Consider the following 20,703-nt stretch of genomic DNA (forward strand, 5'->3'; position numbering starts at 1 on the left):
AAATTTATCTTGACTTTAGATACGAAAGGCTCCTCAGGAGGGCGAAGACGGAGGACTTGACCGAGGTCTCGGGGATTGGTTGTCTCTATCAGAGCGGCGTGGACCGACAAGGTCGACCGGTAGTTGTTTTCGTTGGCAAATGGTTTCCCGCCACGAAAATCAATCTAGATAAGGTAAGGATTTTCATCAAGGCTCAATGTTGTCGATTAACGAAATATATACAAGAAATACATTGTTTGCGCAACATTATGATAAAAGTATCATCGAGCTCGTTCATATAGGGCCTGAGCATAATGATTGACTTATAACCTTAAGACACTGTTTTATGCTCTAAGTCTTTATCTTAGGCCGGGTCTACAATAGATAATTTAAGCCCTAAGCCTTAAGAAATTGACCAATCACAGTCGACTATTCTCTTCATACTTGTACTGTAATTGGTCAATCTCTTAAGGCTTAAGGCTTAAATTACCTATTGTAGACCCGGTCTTAGGTAACGCACAATACTATGTTATGTCTCTTAAGGTTATAAGTCAGCCATGCTCAGGCCCATATTAAGATAAATCGAATAATGAACAGCTGACTTTGGGAACATAATCGCTTGAATTGATATTTTTCATAAAACAATCATAGTTATGCGTATGTCCTCGTAAATCTCACATTATATGACATACATAGTTCTCGAGCGTAATTGCAAGTTGTTTCGTTACAATGTACATCATTTTCCTATAGCCATTCTTGTCTATTCCTTACAATTTGCAATCGATTTGTTTGGAATATTTCTTACGTGGTAGTGAAAATGTTTTATAAAATACTCTTCCGGTGAAATTATTCCTGATTTAAATGCTCTTGCATATTTAAACTGTATTATCGTGTAACATTGTAATTGCGATATATTTTTAAGCGATCTTAATTAAATGAATATAACTCGTTTCATGCTTTTCCTTACTTTTAATGCTGAAATATACAAAAAAAAAATATACTATATTAATATATAGAATTATTAAAAATGTCAGACTCACGAATATAAAATTAAATATATAAATTGGTACAAATGGCAATATGAGTCTAGTGTCGATATTGTTATACCGTTATTTATTATTTATATAAAGAATCATATAAAAACATTCATTTAATAAATATACATATGAGTGGATTGCGAACGTTTCGACCCTATTTTTGGGTCATCTTCAGGACAAATATGAACGGAATAAATAATAATAATACGGTAATTGTTACATATATTATATTAATATAATCAGAAAAAGTAGAGTCTCCAAAGATTGAGACACTATATTTTTTACTGACTTTTTTCGAGATCGATATAGCAGAATTTGCTTCATGGATACGAAATTTTGTCGTCCTTAGAAAATAAAAATCCTCTTGTTAATTAAATTAAACATTGGGCGTGGCTTCTCGAAAAAGTCATTATGAGAAAAGCGCCTCGATTACATTGAAATTGCGTGTGCCACTTTCCTCTATATACTTTTTCTTGGAGATTATACTCGACATGTACATCGTACCACGGGAAACCACCGACTCGCGCGCATGTCGCTCGTGCTCGATATCTCGTATTGTCTCGGACGCGAAAGAATAGTCTTCCAGGCAGGCCGGCCCTCGATCATTTGGCATCCATCTTCGCTCCGCTTTTGTGCCGTTTCCCTTCCCCGTCGAACTCATTCTTACCGCTCCGCTCATAGCCGGCATACAGCCGGAGATTATATAGCGGCGGGTGGCGAATCGATATTTATACGTCCAGAAATAGATCGACCGCGGAACGAGTCCCCCCATAGGGAGGGCGCGCGCGGATTGCAGCGTCGTCGCGACGCGCACCCCCATCCTCAATGAGACTTCATCAACCCATTTGCGTCGGCGAGTGTGCTGCGTGCGACAAGCACATTATCTGCATGTAATAGTCAGGGTAATTAACAGAGAGATAGACAAATGATTGTCAACGTCTTTTCCTCGAAGCCATTTCTTTTCTCGTGATTTTCTTTCTCATGCACAGAAAAAAAATAAGTGTCGAATCAAAACTTATATACTTAAATTAACGCGTTCATTGTTTCATATATACGCAACAATTTATAATCTTCTTAGAAGAATTTAATAATTTAAAATTTCAACAATATTACAATCTTATTTTAATATTATAATTGTCATCTCAAGAATATACAGGGTGTCCCAAAACTCATAATCAATCTTTCAAAGACAGATTCCTGGGATCATCTGAAGACGATTTTTCCTCAACAAAAATGTCGAGGCACTAATAATTTTTGAATTATAAGTGATTGAAAATAAGGGGTTTTTCGTAAATTAAGCTTTGCAGAAATAAAATATTAACAAAACCACATTCTTCGATTAATTTTAAATAGAGTTTACTTTAGTTGAGTTTTAATTTAAGGCTTAATTGCAAAGATATATGATGACAAAAATCGGGAACATGCAAAAAATGATTCCTTCATCGACATTTTCGCTGAGGAAAAATCGTCTCCAAATGATCCCAAGAATTTGTCTTTGAAAGATTGATTATGAGTTTTGGGACACCCTGTATAATATTTAATTCTACTTTAAGAAAATTATAATCTTTGATTTAAAAATGTTATTTTCTATCTAACATTGTTTCTTTTCCATTCAAGAAAATTAAATCTTAAATCGTAAGAATATACTTTTCTCGATTGAACTATATAAAATGGCTTCATTCAAGTAAGCAATTATATTTTTCTTTAATTAACGCAATATAATCATATTTCAAGATTTCTATGTTAAAACTAAATATATTTTCGAAACAAGAATATCCTTTTTTTTGGCGAAGGGAAATTGTTGTTGGCTTTTTTTAATACTAATTTTGTGACTTTTGTTGAAAGATGAATTTAAAAAATGTAGTTTATTTCTTTCTTCTCGCAACGTATAATCCTGATTTGATGATAATTTTTTTTTACTCATATTTTCAATATCACTTTTCGTTTTATCGACGGTATTGCAGATGTTTGGAGCATTCGAAAAATAAATATTTCATATCACTATAATTAATTATTTGTGTTTTGACGTATTGAGTATTAAAACAAATATATTTAAAATCCTTATAAAAAAATATTTTTTGAAATTTATAAAGAGAAGTTTGAACAATACCCGACGAATATAATTCCGGTATAACTCGTAGCTTTTAAACAGTTTTTTATTGAGCGGAAAAAACGATCTACATTTCTGGTACAAAAGTAACTTCGTAAATCATTCCTATGTACATCGAGATATCATAAATGCCTTGACAAGCGCTTCTTCAAGCAACGTATTCACGTTTTTTTTCATCCGCCTTATGCGTCTTTAATATCTTTTTCGTAAGAAAGAAAGATTTTTATTATTTTATTTTTTTTTAATTTTAATTTTGCCGATTACGAGTCGCGAGATCATCGGCTTAGAATGTCTTCCTACTTCGAATTTCAAGATAGGAATATCAACAACATGTAGCGTAGTAGTTTAGCTAAAAATATACACCATCATGCACAGCAACTGCTGACATAATGTTATATGCATAATGTTTGAGGCGCGTGCTCTAAGGCCAAAAAATTTGTGAGATGCCATTCGCTATTGAAATCTCTTGAATCTGTCAATTTAGAATATTCGAGAGCATTTTAATCTCTTTCTCTTCTCCCTGTTTATCTTATATCCGTTGACCTATTTTTGAGAACCATTTACGCTCAGTCGGGAAGCTAATTACACAGCGACCTGAGATAACGTGCCTCTAGGGTAATACAGATAGTGATATGTTTTGCAATTTATGTTGAGACAACGCCCGATGTTATTTTCATTTGGAGCGATTTCATTCTTGTGTACCAACTATCTTCTACCAACTAACGCTGGATAATGGAAGCTCTAAGAGTTTGAAACATTTTCTTGAAGTCTTTTGCAAAATAATAACAAAGAGTGCGCAATATTGCTGCACGCATTACATAATACCATCATTCGATCAATCATAATCGGACACGCGTAGTTGAATCGCGTGAGGATATATTCACGAAATGACTCCGATCTAATCCACTGCTGTGGCTATCAATCATATCCTTTTTATCGTATAATTCGATTAGTATAGTCTATAATTTGTATAATCTTATTTTTTGATGAAGGTAAAAAAGAATTCGTGAAATAATATTTTAAAGATACAGTCGTATATAATAATTTTGTAACCGTCTATCATGGAATCTAATTGAAGTAGGGAATATTTCAAAACATTAACGTTCTTTTTTTATGTCAACTTAATAAAAACAATTAGCTTCGAATCAAGATTTCTGTAAAATTATGTAAGATTTAAATAGAAAGGAAAGAAAATTATAGATTTTTAAGAAAAATATAAATTTTACACAATTTTGAACCAACACAAAACTGCCTTATCATGTAGCCTAAATTTCTTACTTTGCGTGTTGTCGAGCTTACGCTCGCTCGTCACCGCTCGAGTTCATCGATCGCATGAAACATCGTCCTCGAATCTTCAACGTCTCTCATAAAGGTAGGTGAGTGAAGTCGCGACGTAAGTCCTTTCGATGGAATTGGCAGGAAAATTTATTTATACGTTCGACGACATAGAAAAGCCTCGCCAAATACCTTGCCTACATTTCATCGATCTCGAAAATATTTACGTAGCGTTTATTTTAGGACGTGTATTTACCTCTTGTTTACTTTGGCAGCATATTTTTTACGCAGTAGGAATTTTATATATTTTACCTTAATAAGATTTTTAAAGGATTTTTAAAGAATTATTATATACAGGGTGGGCCATTTTAAGTGATCCACTCAAATATTTCGGAAAATAATGAAAAATGTTTCAGATAAAAGTTGTATGGCTTGAAGGGGACCATCAGATAGTGGCAATAATTTGACCTTGGAGAGTCATTTGAAGATGACGTAAAGGTAACCTTCAATTTCTTAAATGGACTCCCTATTTTTTATTACATATTCGTGTAGCTTATCTCGAGAGCTTTCCAAAACACTATAATAAAGTATTTCTTCATTGAGTACTTTTCGAGTTATGAGGCTTGAAATCATTTCTTAATTTTGTATAAACCGTAAAATATCTAGTAAAATATTCATTTTTCGATTATCTTGCTTTAATACTTTTATGTACAAAATAATGAGAGAAATCAATTGGTGTAAAAAAGACACATAGTTGTTTCAAAGAAAAAATATGTAATTGTTAATTGCAAATTACATATTTTTTCTTAAAAATAACTATGTGTTTTCTTTACACCAATTGATTTCTCTCATTATTTTGTACATAAAAGTATTAAAGCAAGATAATCGAAAAATGAATATTTTACTAGATATTTTACGGTTTATACAAAATTAAGAAATGATTTCAAGCCTCATAACTCGAAAAGTACTCAATGCAGAAATACTTTATTATAGTGTTTTGGAAAGCTCTCGAGATAAGCTACACGAATATGTAATAAAAAATAGGGAGTTCCATTTAAGAAATTGAAGGTTACCTTTACGTCATCTTCAAATGACTCTCCAAGGTCAAATCATTGCCACTATCTGATGGCCCCCTTCAAGCCATACAACTTTTATCTGAAACATTTTTTTGATTTTTCATTATTTTCCGAAATATTTGAGTGGATCACTTAAAATGGCCCACCCTGTAGTTGCGTCTCGCTTTTTACTGTAATTTACATACGAGACGAAAGACGATAAAGCGCGGAGAAAATAATCAACAAAATATTATTTCACCATCTTATTTCTCGTGCGGTTTTAGGCTTTGCTGTACCTGATACAACTGTTGGATCCCATCGTGAAGGGGGACTACGTTATCGCGTATTTCCACACTCTTACAGCCAGCAGCAATTACCCCAGTTTGCACTGGTTGCGCGAAGTCTACAATGTGCTTCCCTACAAGTAAGTTATACGCCTGATATTGAACGCATTGAATTTATTGATCCCATTTTAACATGATCGAATCACGTACCCCGCCTTTACTTAGTACACAAACAAAGTATTTACGTGATATAGGAAATTTGATGATAATTTTTTAATCGGATTTTATGTATCAATAAATTTTTACAAAATAATAACAAAATTATTATTATTATCTGCTATACGATTAGTTTGATGCGATAATTTTTTTTCAAAAGATTGATGTAATATATTGTATGCTTTGACATATTTTTAAAAAGGAGAAATATTCTCTTTATATCTTAATATTATTTATTAAACAATTCGATTTTATGTGTGTGTGTGTGTATCAAAAATATATTGTATATAAAAATATTATCTAATAACGGAAGTTTGTAAAATTAACATTTCGCGAGAGGTAACAAAGTTAAATTATTTATATATATTAGGTGCATAATCAAGTTCTCGCCGTTTTTTTTACTTGAAAAATGCATTTATTTTAATAAGAAAATGAATTAATATATTAATCAAAATATAGTCCATTGTTTTCTATGACTTTTTCCCATCTTTTTTACAAAAATTGGATTCCGCGACGATAGAACGACTTGTTTTTTTAAACAATCCATTGATCGGCCCATTTTTGGACTTCTTCGTAATTGGAGAAATATGTATCGACGAGCGCGTGTTGCATTGATCGGAAAAGGTGGTAATCCGATGGAGTCAAGTCTGGAGAATAGATTAGGTGCGGAGAACTTCGCATTCGAGCTCCAATAGTGTTTCTTTTATAATTCTCGCAACATAAGATCGCGCTATCATGCAAAAGAATTACTTTACGTCGATTACTGGCCTTTTTCGCATCAATTGGTATAATTGTTGTTATAATTGTTGTGTGTAGCAGTCAGCCGTGACTGTTCCAGAAATCAACCGAACTTCAGCTGCAGTTTTATTTAAATCAAAGTAGTGAAGAAGTACATGTCGAAAAACAATTTATCATGTTCCATTTTAAATCGATTAAAAAAATCTCTTCCAAAAAAATGAATCTTTGCGCACTCAATTTTATTGACAAATGCCTAACTTCACTACATTTGCAGCTAGAGCCATCTAATTATGAGCGGCGGAAACTTAGTTATACTCTTAATATATTACATATACAGGGTGTCAGGACTAACTGTTGCCAAAAAAAAGTTTTTGTAGCTTACCTCGAGAACTTTTCAAAACACTATAATAAAATATTTTTTCATCGAGTATTTTTCGAGTTATAAGACTTGAAATCATTTCTTAATTTTGCATAAGTCATAAAATATCTAATAAAATATTTATTTTTTTATTATCTTAATACTTTTATGTACAAAATAATGAAAGAAATTGGTGCAAAGAAAACATAACTGTTTCGAAGAAAAAATATGTAATTTGCAATTAACAATTACATATTTTTTTTCGAAACAATTATGTGTTTTCTTTATACTAATTGATTCCTCTTATTATTTTGTACATAAAAGTATTAAGGTAAGATAATCCAAAAATGAATATTTTATTAGATATTTTATGATTTATGTAAAAATTAAGAAATTATTTCAAGCCTCATAACTCGAAAAGTACTCGATGAAAAAATATTTTATTATTTTTGTTATTTTGTTTTGAAAAGCTCTCAGGATAAGCTACAAGAGCTTTTTTGACAACAGATAGCCCTGACACCCTGTATATTAAATTGCATTCTCTTTAAATATAAAATCTAATTTTTCACAATATTGAATTAATTAAAAACTGACATATCAAATTACAGACATTCTAGTTACGCATTGGCAAAATTGCATGGAATTGTTATCTCTCGTAATTTGATAACTTTGTTTGTAGAAACTTGATAGTGATCTTGAAACAAGATTTCTTTTACAGATATAAGAAGAATCTAAAACATTTTTACATTATCCATCCTACCTTCTGGACCAAGGTTAGTACACCAACGTCTATCGCGTTATATAATTGCATGTCGATATGATTTAAAAAAAAATATTACGCTCAACAAACATGTTAAAATGCAAAAGCAGGCTGAATGTTATTATTACATTTCCCACGTTTATGCTTCATGACGAATTATCTTTGTAACGATCGTATCCGATTTCCTGACTATTCATAGTTCGTTAGTAAATATGCTTGCGCAATAATTTTATAATCATTAATGGAATCATATCAAAAAATAAGTTTAATGCGATAATTAAAATTGTTGATAATAACTTTAAATATTATTATGTCTTTGCACTTTTACTTGCCTTCTTTTATTCCTTTCGCAATTTTATATGGAAAATAGTTTTCAATTTTCTTGAAACAAATGGAATCAATTATTCACGTTACAGATGATGACGTGGTGGTTTACGACCTTCATGGCCCCAGCTATTAAACAGAAGGTTCACAATCTGCCCGGAGTGGAATATCTTTATGAAGTTATGCCGCCTGACCAACTTGAGATCCCAGCGTACATCACGGAATATGATATGACGGTAAAGCAAAGCAAATTATGTGTTTTTTAAATGCGTTTTTGAAAGAAATTCTGGAAAGAAGTCTCATTTGTTTGAACGTCATTTTCCTTTACAGATAAATGGCTTGAGGTACTATCAACCGGTCTCGTCATCGCCATCAACATCCACGTAACTCGCAGATAATCGAGATGAAAGCAGCGAGGCGTCAAGATCGAGGCCGAATCGAATGTTCCGCGCGTTCTTACAATTAACTGCTCGTATAATTACAGTGACATCGGTGCGACACTTAAGCGTGAAAGCCGTACGCATAAGATTCGTGATTGCCGGTATATCTCGCCGAATTTCGGCAATGATAAGACGAAGAGCACGACGTTGTCTGGATACGGTAACCCGTGTATTCGAAAAGGTAATCCGTCTCCGCAATATCCCGAAGTCGATTTGTCCAAGTGCCTCGTGATGGATCGCTTATAGCAAGAGGAAGGACAAAAAGGACGATCGGCCCCGCGCGCGAATATTAATACGAATATTAATACAAAATCAAGAAACCACTGCCCGCCTGCTTTTGACGTTGATCGGTTCTTTTTACTCGTATACGCATGCGGGTTTTATGTCCCCAAGAAAGTACAGAGATATAAAACTTGGTATTGGACAATCCGCGTTAAGATAGGTAACCTCGAGAAAACTGGACCGACCATGTACGCTATTAGAGGTGTACTACTAAACAGCGTATCCACCTCATCCAGTAATAGAGCTAATAAATTACTATTCGCTTAGAGCGAACATCGGCTGCCAAAACATCAATAATCAGTATTTTCATCATCGTCGTCATCGTCGTCGTCGTCGCACGCAAAATGAAATTCGAAAGCTGAATTATTAATCTTGCCCTTGTACATATTACGTAATTCGTGGCAGATTCTTAGCTTAGTATTGTCTGCGAAAGCAGTAGGATGGATGAAGGATGGTATTTGACGACGCATTAGAATTAAACGTTGGCTTAATACAAATCGTCGATCGCTTTCCGTTATCTTCTTATATCAATCGTTAACGAGCGATTTGATTATTGTATATTGTCAATATTTTATTAAGTCATATCGTTGATAATGAGATCGTGCTACGCTGCCGCCATCGTCGCGCCGTATAGTCGCGGTATTTTCGATATATACTAATAATAAATCACATCTCTCTCTGCTACGAACAAAGAGCGGCTGGATGTTTTACTGTGATGTCATGTCTTCGACGCTCAGCAAATTTTATTTATTTTCAAACGCCGATCTCTCCTCTTATGGAGACGTCAACGCGAAATACGGAGTAACGCTTACGCGGAATGTTAGTGTTGAGCGTCGAAGTCGTACGTACGGGACAGTCCTAGATTAGAAAAAGCAATAAATTTAAGAGCTTGCTCGCGATGTATTTCGGGAGGAAAAAAAATCGTTATCCCAGTTGTTAACCATTTTTAGCGATTAAAAGATATAAATTAAAGAAGTTAAAGGAAAAAGACCCGCCGTTAATCGCATCGATTAGCCCATTTTTCACGTTCACCAAATATCACGAATATTCTCTTTCCGCCTCCTCCATTCGCGACAAATATATCGCGTCCTTCTCCGCGTCCTCATTTTTTATTCTTCGTCGATTAATTTTTAGCGCAAGACAAAAAAAGCGATTTCGCGTTTAAATCAGCCGCGGACGTGCTGAGAAGGCGCAGTGGGTTAATTGACCATGCTACCTCCGCCGAAGATACGATCGTTTGTGTGATCGAATGTATAAACGTTTATACGGATCGAGATTTAAACACAGTTATGAAATTAAAAAAAAAAAAGTGCTATTCATAATCGCGTTGTCGTTGGCTGCATTCAGAAAGCGCAACCAAATAGTGCGATTGTTGAGTTTTCTGAACGTTGTTTTCGCAAAGAGGAAGTAGTATTTTTTTATGTTATCGTATCTACACATGTCTATGTTTTGCAAAGATTTTCAATATGGTTCGTGTTGCGAATAGTCGGAAAAAAGATTAACTTCGTACTATTCGGAGGGGGCCAATGGAATCACGGAATGATACGAAAAATAGGCTATTTTCTGCTTTTATGTTTAATGACCTCACTGTCCGTCCCTGACAATCGAGTTTAATAGGTAACGACAAGATGCAACATCATTCGGAGAAATCATTGTTATCCCTTATATATTTTATATTAATGTCGTTACTTTATCATTTAAAATTTTATTAAAAGGAAATCTATTTGAGCAGATTTTAAAATAAAAAAAAATGTTAAAAATTAATTTTAAATATGAATGATTATTGTTATTCAGAAAATATATTGTTATCTTTGAGACAAGTTTGTATGTGACAATAGAACTTAATTGACGGATATGATTAAAATATTTAATATATGTTTTGTGTCGATTATATTAATTCATATATTATATATGTTAAACAACTGACAGTTGAGTCTATGCTTAAGTACTTCGACAAGTACTTATTTGAAGATTAAAAAGATTCTTGTATAATTTTGTTAAGGTCCTACTCTAATGATTAAATGATATTTTTATCTGTTACATGCACAAAAATATGTTATTTTAAACGAACGTTTAAGAACTTGTTACAAATTCGCATACTTTTTTTCTTTATTTAAACTCGGCTGCTGAATGTTGAATCTTTTCGCATTATATCAAGCAGAAGATTTACATCACAAATTTTTATTTTAATATCTTTCTATAATATTTATATGGAAATTTAAGAAAGATACAAATGAGAATATACATTATATAATTTAAAAAAATTATTGTCTTGCTAATTCATAATCGTGCAATTCCGTTGAAGTGATAATATACGCATCGTCAATTTTGAATATTTCAATGTCGGATTAGTAAACCAACTAGACTAGGACTTTAACAACATTAGTCAATTAGCTGATAATACCGCATTTGAAATACACGCGAATGTGTGCGAAATGTGTGTACGAGTTCGTTTCTCGCACTACGAGTTAAATTATCTTTTTTCACAAAAAATAACTAGTTTGTTATTTTATTTTATTATAGCTTCTCTTTGACATAATTCATTGCGGCTGATAGAAAAAAAGAAGAGACTAAAATCTTAGACTTTTATTATGATAATTATTAGTATTTTTTTCATAATATAATAATCTATTATAAGTCTATTTTAAGAATTTTTTAGACAAACTAAACTATTAAATTTTAATTTGTAGTAACAATTCTATTCAAACTTAAAGATTAAATTGATTGCTTCTAAACTTTTACGTTATAATTTTAATCATGCCAAAAGTCATATATATAACTATGATCAATGGTGAAAAAAGCCAATCGTGATCGTGTGTGGAGATGATGCTTCGTTATCGTGCGCATGTTATGATTAAAAGGAATGTGAGAGAATATTGTTCAAAATATTAATCATACATTTCTGAATTTGTTTCAGCTCTAGAAAAAGTACTGAAACAAAAAAAAAGAATCAATCTTGTAATTATTAATTACGCTAAGCTTAGTTATTTTTTTATATAGTAATTAGTGACATGTTATATTTGGGTTATAAATGAAATGTAATTTTGTTAATTTTACCACATTTTTTCTCTCTATAGTTTGTACTTAAGAATAGATTGTTATTGAAATGTAATAAATCCTATGCGATTTATCGTTTATTGTTTTCTCTTGATGTCGATGCACTTCTCCGTTGTATCTTTTTTTATAGAATATAATAAACGTTATTTCGATAAAACCTATATGATCTTATGCGTTTTACTTTGCTTGCTAAGTCTCTCTTAGACCAGATTGTTGACCAACGTTATTTTAGCTTTAAGCGAGACTTAAATATATGTATATATCTTTATCTTTTTTTCAAAATAAATAAAGACATACATATATTTAAGTTTCGCTTAAAGCTAAAATAATGTTGGTGCAACCAGGCCTTACAAATGCTTTATAACTTTGTGAACAATTTCGACAATGCTAATGCTTTCTAGAACATTAAATGTTACAATTTCATCTTATTTTTATTCGGATTTTTTATTCCTTCCTGCAAAATTGTAAATCTTACCTTCTATATGTAAATTTTAATCCAGGATTAAAATAATTTAATAATCTGATTTTTGATACTATCTTAATAATCTTTTAATATATATTATTTAATAATTTTTAATAATTTTTTAATAATATTTTAATAATTTTGTTCCTTTTCAACTTCTACTTTCGAAGTTTTAAATACGCGGTCAGGTTTGCTTCAAGACTTCCAACGTTGGAATCGTGATTATACTATACTACTACTATAGTGTGTGTTCATACGTACATATATAGGATGTATCATTTTAAGTGATGCAAATGAAATATCTCAAAGTAAAAGAGATTGGAAAAAATGTTTCAGACAAAATTGTTTGACTCGAAGGGGAACATAAGATGATGCGAATTATTTCGAAGAAAAAATATGTAATTTGCAATTAACAATTACATATTTTTTTCTCAAAAACAACAATTTGTTTTCTTTACAACAATTGATTCCTCATTATTTTGTACATAAAAGTATTAAGGTAAGATAATCGAAAAATAAATATTTTACTAGATATTTTACGGTTTATGTAAAATTAAGAAATTATTTAAAGCTTCATAACTCGAAAATTACTTAATGAAAAATAACTTAATTATAATGTTTTGGAAGGTTCTCGAGGTTTTCAAGCTCGAAAAGTACTGAAACATTTTTTCCAATCTCTTTTACTTTAAGAGATATTCAGCTGTATCATTTAAAATTATACACCCTGTATACGCACAAAGTTCAAAGAATGTGTTCTTTAGACTCTTCTTTCCGGCAAAACTCCCAACAGTAAGGCGTATGACGCCGTGTTGAACGTTCTGTGGAAGATATTGAAGATATTGAAGAGATATATTACACTACACATACATACAAATAGATCACCCGCACTGTATTTCGTCATTTCGTCTACAAAAAGCAGTCTATCTAGTTGTGTTTCTATCTGGCACGTAACAAAGGAGAGCGTGAATCTGAGAAATTGTACATCTACCGATAGTTGCGAGATCTTCCACAGGAAGTAAGTAAATTTCGAAAAAGTATATTCGAACGAAATCATAGTGATTATACTGTTTGAATAAAGTTTAAAATACAAACATTCAAAATTTAAATTCAAAGTTTGAATGGAATAAATTTTAAATTAATTCGCACAGCCAAGAAAATGTTCCAAGATTCAACTGTTTAAATAATTAAGATATCAAAGGAAATTTGAATGCAAAAATAGCGTTTTATTCCAGAAGAGAATAAACAGTATCATTTTATTTTTTTAATTAATTTACTAAATTTTTATTAAGTTTATTTTACTATACCTGTATTTATATTATTGTACTATTTTACTATGTATTTACCTGTATTTATATTATTATACTATTTTACTATTATATTATTTATCAAATTCTTCGGATATCTAATCTACAAACTTAACAATGCAAGAGAAAGATTAAATTGAAGCAGAAAGTTTCAAACTCTTCAACTGCTCGATTGTGGGAAAGTTTTAAGCATAAGTTATTAATTATAAATTTTACTACTTGAAAGTTTTTAATTTTTTCTTCTTTCACTCACAACAATTGACAGAATTTGTATTTAGAATATAATTATTTAAGACCAAGAAGAGCATAGATGATATTGCGTGTTTTATAAATTTATAATTTAAAAAAAACCAATATCTAAAAGTCATGGACGTAAGAAATACAGGACAGAGTGTATTGCTGCGGGGATGAAGCTCAAAGGGTGAGGGGAAAGAAATGTCTACTGCAACGGAATGAGGCATGTAAGATGGCGATGGATATTAATTTCACGGAGTGTGATATTTTTGAATTCCTTAAAACGGAGAAATTCTCATGTAAAAGAAAAAGAATAAAATACATATTATATGTTTGTATATACAGGGTGACCCATTTTAACTTAGGCAGCCAAATAACTCGAAAAATAAGCACACTACGAAAAAATGGTTAGAATCAAAATTTCGTCATTTCGAGGGGGACGTACAATGACGTTAAAATCAGCCCTCCCCATCCCTCCCCCTGGGCGGTGAGGGGGGGCAAGTTTGAAATCTTAAATGGAACCCCCTATTTTTCATTGCATATTCTTGTAGCTTATCTCGAGAGCTTTCCAAAACACTATAATTAAGTACCCTTTTATTAAGTACTTTTTGAGTTATAAGGCTTGAAATAATTTCTTAATTTTACATAAACCATAAAATATCTAGTAAACCATTCATTTTTCGATTATCTTATCTTCATACTTTTATGTACAAAATAATGAGAGGAATCAATTGGTGTAAAGAAAACACATAGTTGTTTCTAAGAAAAAATATGTAATTTGCAATTAACAATTCCATATTTTTTCTTAAAAACAACTGTATGTTTTCTTTACACCAATTGATTCCTCTCATTATTTTGTACATAAAAGTATGAAGGTAAGATAATCGAAAAATGAATGGTTTACTAGATATTTTATGGTTTATGTAAAATTAAGAAATTATTTTAAGCCTTATAACTCAAAAAGTACTTAATAAAAAGGTACTTAATTATAGTGTTTTGGAAAGCTCTCGAGATAAGCTACAAGAATATGCAATGAAAAATAGGGGGTTCTATTTAAGATTTCAAACTTGCCCCCCCTCACCGCCCAGGGGGAGGGGTGGGGGGGGCTGATTTTAACGTCATTGTACGTCCCCCTCGAAATGACGAAATTTTGATTGTAACCATTTTTTCGTAGTGTGCTTATTTTTCGAGTTATTTGGCTGCCTAAGTTAAAATGGGTCACCCTGTATATATATATATATATATATATATATATATATATTTATATATATTTTATATATCATATACATATATTTTATATATTTTAATACACTATTTTTTTATTTATAATTGAATAGAATAAAATGTTATAAAATTTGTTACATTTTTTGAATAAAATGTATTATATACTCTCTTAACTTATTTAAAATATGATAAAATATAACAATAAACTTTTGAAAAATTTTGTTAATATTTTTAAATAAATTTTTTAATTGTCTAATCAATTACGCGCATATGCAAAATGCAGCTTGGCTTCGTAAAAACTGCATTTGCGCATATAATATGTGATTGATCAAACATGTTAAAAAAAATTAAATAAAAAAATTAAAAAGTTAAATATTTATCTTCTATTATTGTCCCTTAAATAATACTACTATTTTGTTAAATTGTTGCCTTATACTTATATTGTTTTCGTTATCAGTTATATTGCGCCCTATAAAGTAAAGTCTAATTTGAATGCATTTAGAAGCAACTGTTCTTATTAAATGAACCACATGATTTTGTAACGGAGTTTGATCGCAGGAATGCTGTTCCAAACTATGAAATACATTATTGTTCCCAATAAAACGATGCAACACTTGATGTAAAAAAAAGCTTCTGACATTTGTTTTAATAAACGCTTGCCGCCACTTTCGCGAAGAGCAAAACGAATAACAGTTTCTGCTGTTTTACAAAACAATTACATCATGCGAAGGGAGTGTCAATCCTTCACGATTTTTAATATTAATAAAAGAGCATTCCTGATATGTTTCATTTCCATAGAGAGCTCTGACACAAATATCACAATGTATCACATTTTTCAAATTGAGAACAACAAAATCAGCAATTATTCGAGTAGAATATTGAGAAAGTTGAACTGTATCTGGCAGAAATGGTAAATCTAAATTATTGTTATTAGCTTCACAACTGCTATCCTCGAATAAACGTGATGTTGGAATCGATTGATTAATAATATTTTTAGGATTCGAAAAAATATATAAAATTGCAATAGCATCCAAAGAGATGCAATTACCGATTTTTATATCTGCAATCTCAGTATGAATAAGAAGTTTTTTGTAAGCGGCTTTAAATTGTCGAACTGTTGGATTATTGTTGCAACCTCCTTTAGCTCTTATGCAAAAAATAATTCAATGTGATCTTGGCTAAATTTGTAGCATGGTATGTACTGTAAAATGTCTTGACTAACAACTAAGTTATTGTAAATTTCTAATAAACTTTTGATACACATCATAAAACCAATCACTCCACATATTTGCTTCTCGACTGAATTAACAATGAATTATTTTTTGTTATTCGCAATTGTGCAAGATAATTATAACCTTTATTTAATTTGTTAATAATAATGGAGCTATTATTTTTATGCAATGGTTGTTTAAATCCTCTTTGTTTCATGTTTATTGAATTAAAAATATCAAAAAGATCATTTATTAATCGTATGAATCGTGTTGGTGTTGAATTTGCAAATTCGGAATATTATAAATCATTTTTACAAAAATCTATTGCATCAGCTACAGAGGCACTGAAGATTTGCGCTGCAAGTTTTACTTTCATTTTTTGTGTTTGATCATTTACATGCTGTATTCTTAACTTGTTGGCTAAATGTAATCCTTCATTTATTTTGATTTCATGAAGCTTATATTCCCATTAAGCAAATATTCCCATCGGATAATATTACCCTCGTAATCAATTATTGATTTATGATTTCCAAGATAATTACGTAATAATTTAAGAGCATGGCAAGGATCCAGAAATACTACTACTTTTTGTTGTGTTGTTGGATGAAAGAAATAAGTCTGAAAAGATGTAGTAGACATTAAATTGCATCCTAAAATATTGCACATTGTTAAATTAACGGGAGCTCCATCAAAAGTTAGTGCTATTATATTTATATGATGCTCATGCAAAGTTTTTAATGCTTCAATAACTAAATTAGATTTCTGCTCGGCATTCAAATCGTTTATCAAAAAATATCCTATGGAAATTTTCAAGGACTGATTTATTACATTTACTAAAAACACTAATGCTTCTTTAGCTATAACGTTACCACAATCAATATCAGGTCCTAAATCGACATAGCCTATAAATTTTTGACCATCATATTCGACATGTCGTCTTATGGCCATTTCGTCAAATATAAGAACACCGAAAAGAGGATAATTAACTAGTTCGGCGCGTTGTTTAATTGACTTTAATGCTTCCGCATTAAAACCCGGCTCACCGTTAACTAATTTATACCATTTACAAATTGTCTTAGGATGAGGCAAACATGTCAACATCAAATTTTTTTCTAACAAATGTGTACGCTCGTGGCGAATAAAAATGTAATGTTAGAGCAAACGATCTTATCTCGGGCTCGTTGTTTATGCATTAATGTTTTTTTAATTTTATTATTTTGACGCAGTAATAATTGTTTATTGAACGTACCTATGTTATTTACAATATCCAACTGTTGCGAATCAAGAAAAGTTTTCTTCTTCAAAGATGTCAATACATTTTTCAAATTTGCAATACATTTCGTGGATCTTCTCTGTTTTTGCTGCAAAGATCTTATCTTCTTGATAAAATATTTTCTTACATTAATCAATGCAGTTTTAAGTATTTGTTTCCTTGGTGTATTTTCCGAAAAAACGCGATGAAACAATCCTGTTTAACTTTGCGTGGTGTCCTTGATTGGTCTATATCAATCGCTATATAAAAATATACAATAATTTAATGAAATTAATTAAATATCTATAATTATTTGTTTCAAGGCTCAAGAAGATAGACTAATTATTTTAATAAGAAAGAATAATTACTTTTAGAAGTGCTAGGAATACTAATGGTACTATCCATCACTGTTCCAGAAAAATCAAAATTATCTTCTATAGTATATCTTTAGTATATCTTTCTGTATATCTTTCTGTAAAGAATCATTATTTAAATTATTTTCTGTTATGTTATCAATTTTATAACAATCTGTTCTTATTATTGAGTCTTATAAACATACTTTGTTCTGCGTCAAGTATTTTTTCATGTCTTGGGGTCAATATTTTCTTGATTTGTTGTGTTTAATAATTTCTGTTTTTTTTTACCCATTTAAACCCATGCTTTCTAGCCATTTTTTTCGTTTTTCTGGGTTCATAGATATTCTATAATTATACAATAATTAGTATTAAAAATTGTAACGTATAAAATAGTTATAACATATGTAATTTGATTGCAATAAAGCACATACTTATAAAATGTAATTTTTTTGTCATGAGATTGTTCCCATTGCAGTTGAGTTTTATTCTTCCGACTATTATTATTTCAGCTTTGACAGCCTTTTGCCCAACAATCCGGCATTATTATTAACAACACTCACTCGCGTTATTATTAATCACACGCGTTATTTTTTTACGAATATATTTAGAAATGATTCGCTCTGACACAGCGATTTCAGATGATAGATGTTGATTTCACGGAATCTCTCATATTTTACTCGATTCACGTCCGTGCGACGTGAAAATAGACGCTAAATCTGAGTCATCTAAGATGGCCGCGACAGTAAACCCCTTACCCCTCAGACTTTACTCCCCTCGTCTAAAAGAGTACTTTATGCTCTGTCCTGTATTTCTTACGTTCATGCTAAAAGTAGTAAGTACAAACATTTCGGTACCTTTCGGATTCTCTTCAGTATGACAATAATAATTTAATAGAACATATAAAAAAATTCTAGAATAAATAGATAATGATATAAAAATAAAACAAACGTGAAGTAGCACTGTACAGGTCGAATGATAAAATTATAAAAATAAACATCGATATCCCGATCGAGTCAGTGAAGGTAACCGATAAGATTTAAAACGTCAAATAAGATAAGATAATACGTCAAATTAATGCAAAATTTTTTTTGTTACGCAAGACGTTGTCTCTTCATTCTAAAATTCATACGATGTTAAAACATCATATTTCGCAAAAAACGATGGTCTGTTTTTTAACTTACAATACTGTTTAATGTTTAATTTACAATACTGTGTAATGTTTTAAAATTGTACGAATTTTAGAATGAAGAGACAACGTCTTGCGTTACAAAAATTTTGCATTAATTTGGCGTATTATCCCTTTCTAAAAAGTGCATGTTAAATTGATTACCGAAAGTCTCGAAGTATTATTGTCTCTTTTTGCGCGATGTCAATTGGTTCTTTTATTGCGCTCAATTCATGTTGTGAGCAGCTGTTATTTACGATTGTTAGAAATTTTGACAGCTTGTATGACAGTGAGAAATATATAATGAAAGGGAATAAATAGCGCGCGCGAAGCACGCGCTTTGCGTTGTCTAGTCTAGATTTAAGGTAGTTATACCCCGACTGCACCAGTTAATGTAGAGAATGACATAAAAAGTGCAAAAAATATATAAAATTTGTACACTAAAAATCTTAATAGGAGAAATACAATTCGTATTAAAACTATTTACACTGTAATACAAAATTATAATAACATGAACAAAAATTAATTGACTAATGCTCCACGTAGTGAAAATGAAAAGTTTAGACGTGGCAACATCGCGTTCTCTTAGTCGAGTTATAGGTTGGATATTTACTTTTCTCAAGTCGTTACATAACCTCTACCGTCGCGTTGCTCATGTAAAGTGTCATCGGTTAAAAATGCGTCAAAATAAATCTAAATAATGATCGATTTGATTCGAGCGCCACGCACGCGCCGCGCGGTCAGGCAACGTTGCCACGTGTACAATTCCTTCAGCAGTTGTTCATCGAGATACCCCGAAAATAGATTAATGTCAATTTTTGGATTAATATTACTCTACAACTGTATGGATGGCCCTTCCACAAAAAAAATATCCTCTTCATAAAGATTTTAACTAGTTTTGTGCGAATTTTGGAGTAAATTTCAATGTTTCGTCATTTACAAAAAATAAAAATAAACGTTTTGTCGTTGTCGACGCCATTTGCCCTATGTTAATCATTATGAAAAGTAAGAACTTTGACTGCGAATATCTAGAAACGAATATCTGTACGGGCAATCGATTCAAAATTTCACGTACGTGTTATTTACAACAAAAATAAATTTTGCTAAAAAAATCAGAAAAAAAAATTTTCAACATTTTGATTTTGGAGTACAGCTACCTTAAACTTATCGGTTACCTTCACTGACTCGATCGAAATAATCGATGTTTATTTTTACAATTTTATCATTTGACCTGCGCTATTTACAGTGCTATTTCCCGTTTGTTTTATGTTTATACCTTTATCTATTTATTCTAGAATATTTCTTTTATATGTTCTATTAAATTATTATTGTCATACTGAAGAGGTTCCGAAAGGGATCGAAACATTTGTACTTTCAGAAATTGGTTTCTTTTTAATTATAGATGTATAAAACATGCAATATCATCTGTACTCTTCTTGGTCTTACATAAGTCTTCCTTACTATTGGGGATTTATTATTTAGACCAATTATACACACACGTAGATTTATATATTTTTAATTTTTTGATCCTTGGTCATAATTATTTAGTTTTATATTGAATAGATAAAGTTTTCATGTG

At 31.1% G+C, this 20,703-nt stretch overlaps 2 protein-coding genes and 1 long non-coding RNA gene across 9 annotated transcripts in view; 2 read left to right on the plus strand and 1 right to left on the minus strand.

Moving 5' to 3' along the window:
- Positions 1-9,887, plus strand: part of LOC105254753 (protein GDAP2 homolog) — a 34,048-nt gene extending 24,161 nt beyond the window's left edge. For all 4 annotated transcript variants that reach the window (XM_011263665.3, XM_011263835.3, XM_011263748.3 and 1 more), the window contains exons 8-12: positions 20-173; positions 5,741-5,880; positions 7,771-7,825; positions 8,229-8,372; positions 8,467-9,887. In XM_011263665.3, coding sequence (XP_011261967.1) covers positions 20-173; positions 5,741-5,880; positions 7,771-7,825; positions 8,229-8,372; positions 8,467-8,523 — 550 coding nt within the window. In that variant the 3' untranslated portion in view covers positions 8,524-9,887. The remainder of the gene's footprint in view (positions 1-19; positions 174-5,740; positions 5,881-7,770; positions 7,826-8,228; positions 8,373-8,466) is intronic.
- A 3,265-nt stretch (positions 9,888-13,152) lies between these two features.
- LOC105250362 (diacylglycerol O-acyltransferase 2) overlaps positions 13,153-20,703 on the plus strand; it is a 39,931-nt gene continuing 32,380 nt past the window's right edge. For 3 of the 4 annotated variants that reach the window (XM_025410692.1, XM_025410693.1, XM_025410691.1), the window contains exon 1: positions 13,155-13,393. The gene's annotated coding sequence lies outside the window, so the exon portion shown is untranslated. Of the gene's footprint in view, positions 13,394-20,703 lie in introns of all 4 variants that reach the window. The other variant, XM_025410694.1, reaches the window with a different exon arrangement.
- Positions 16,446-18,770, minus strand: LOC112638629. Its single transcript, XR_003123108.1, has 5 exons — positions 18,391-18,770; positions 18,163-18,304; positions 17,972-18,075; positions 17,601-17,863; positions 16,446-16,969 (listed from the first exon to the last, which is right to left on the minus strand). It is a non-coding gene; the product is annotated as an uncharacterized LOC112638629 (long non-coding RNA).

This window comes from Camponotus floridanus, unplaced genomic scaffold, assembly GCF_003227725.1.
Source record: "Camponotus floridanus strain SB8 unplaced genomic scaffold, Cflo_v7.5 scaffold34, whole genome shotgun sequence".
Taxonomy (NCBI): domain Eukaryota; kingdom Metazoa; phylum Arthropoda; class Insecta; order Hymenoptera; family Formicidae; genus Camponotus; species Camponotus floridanus.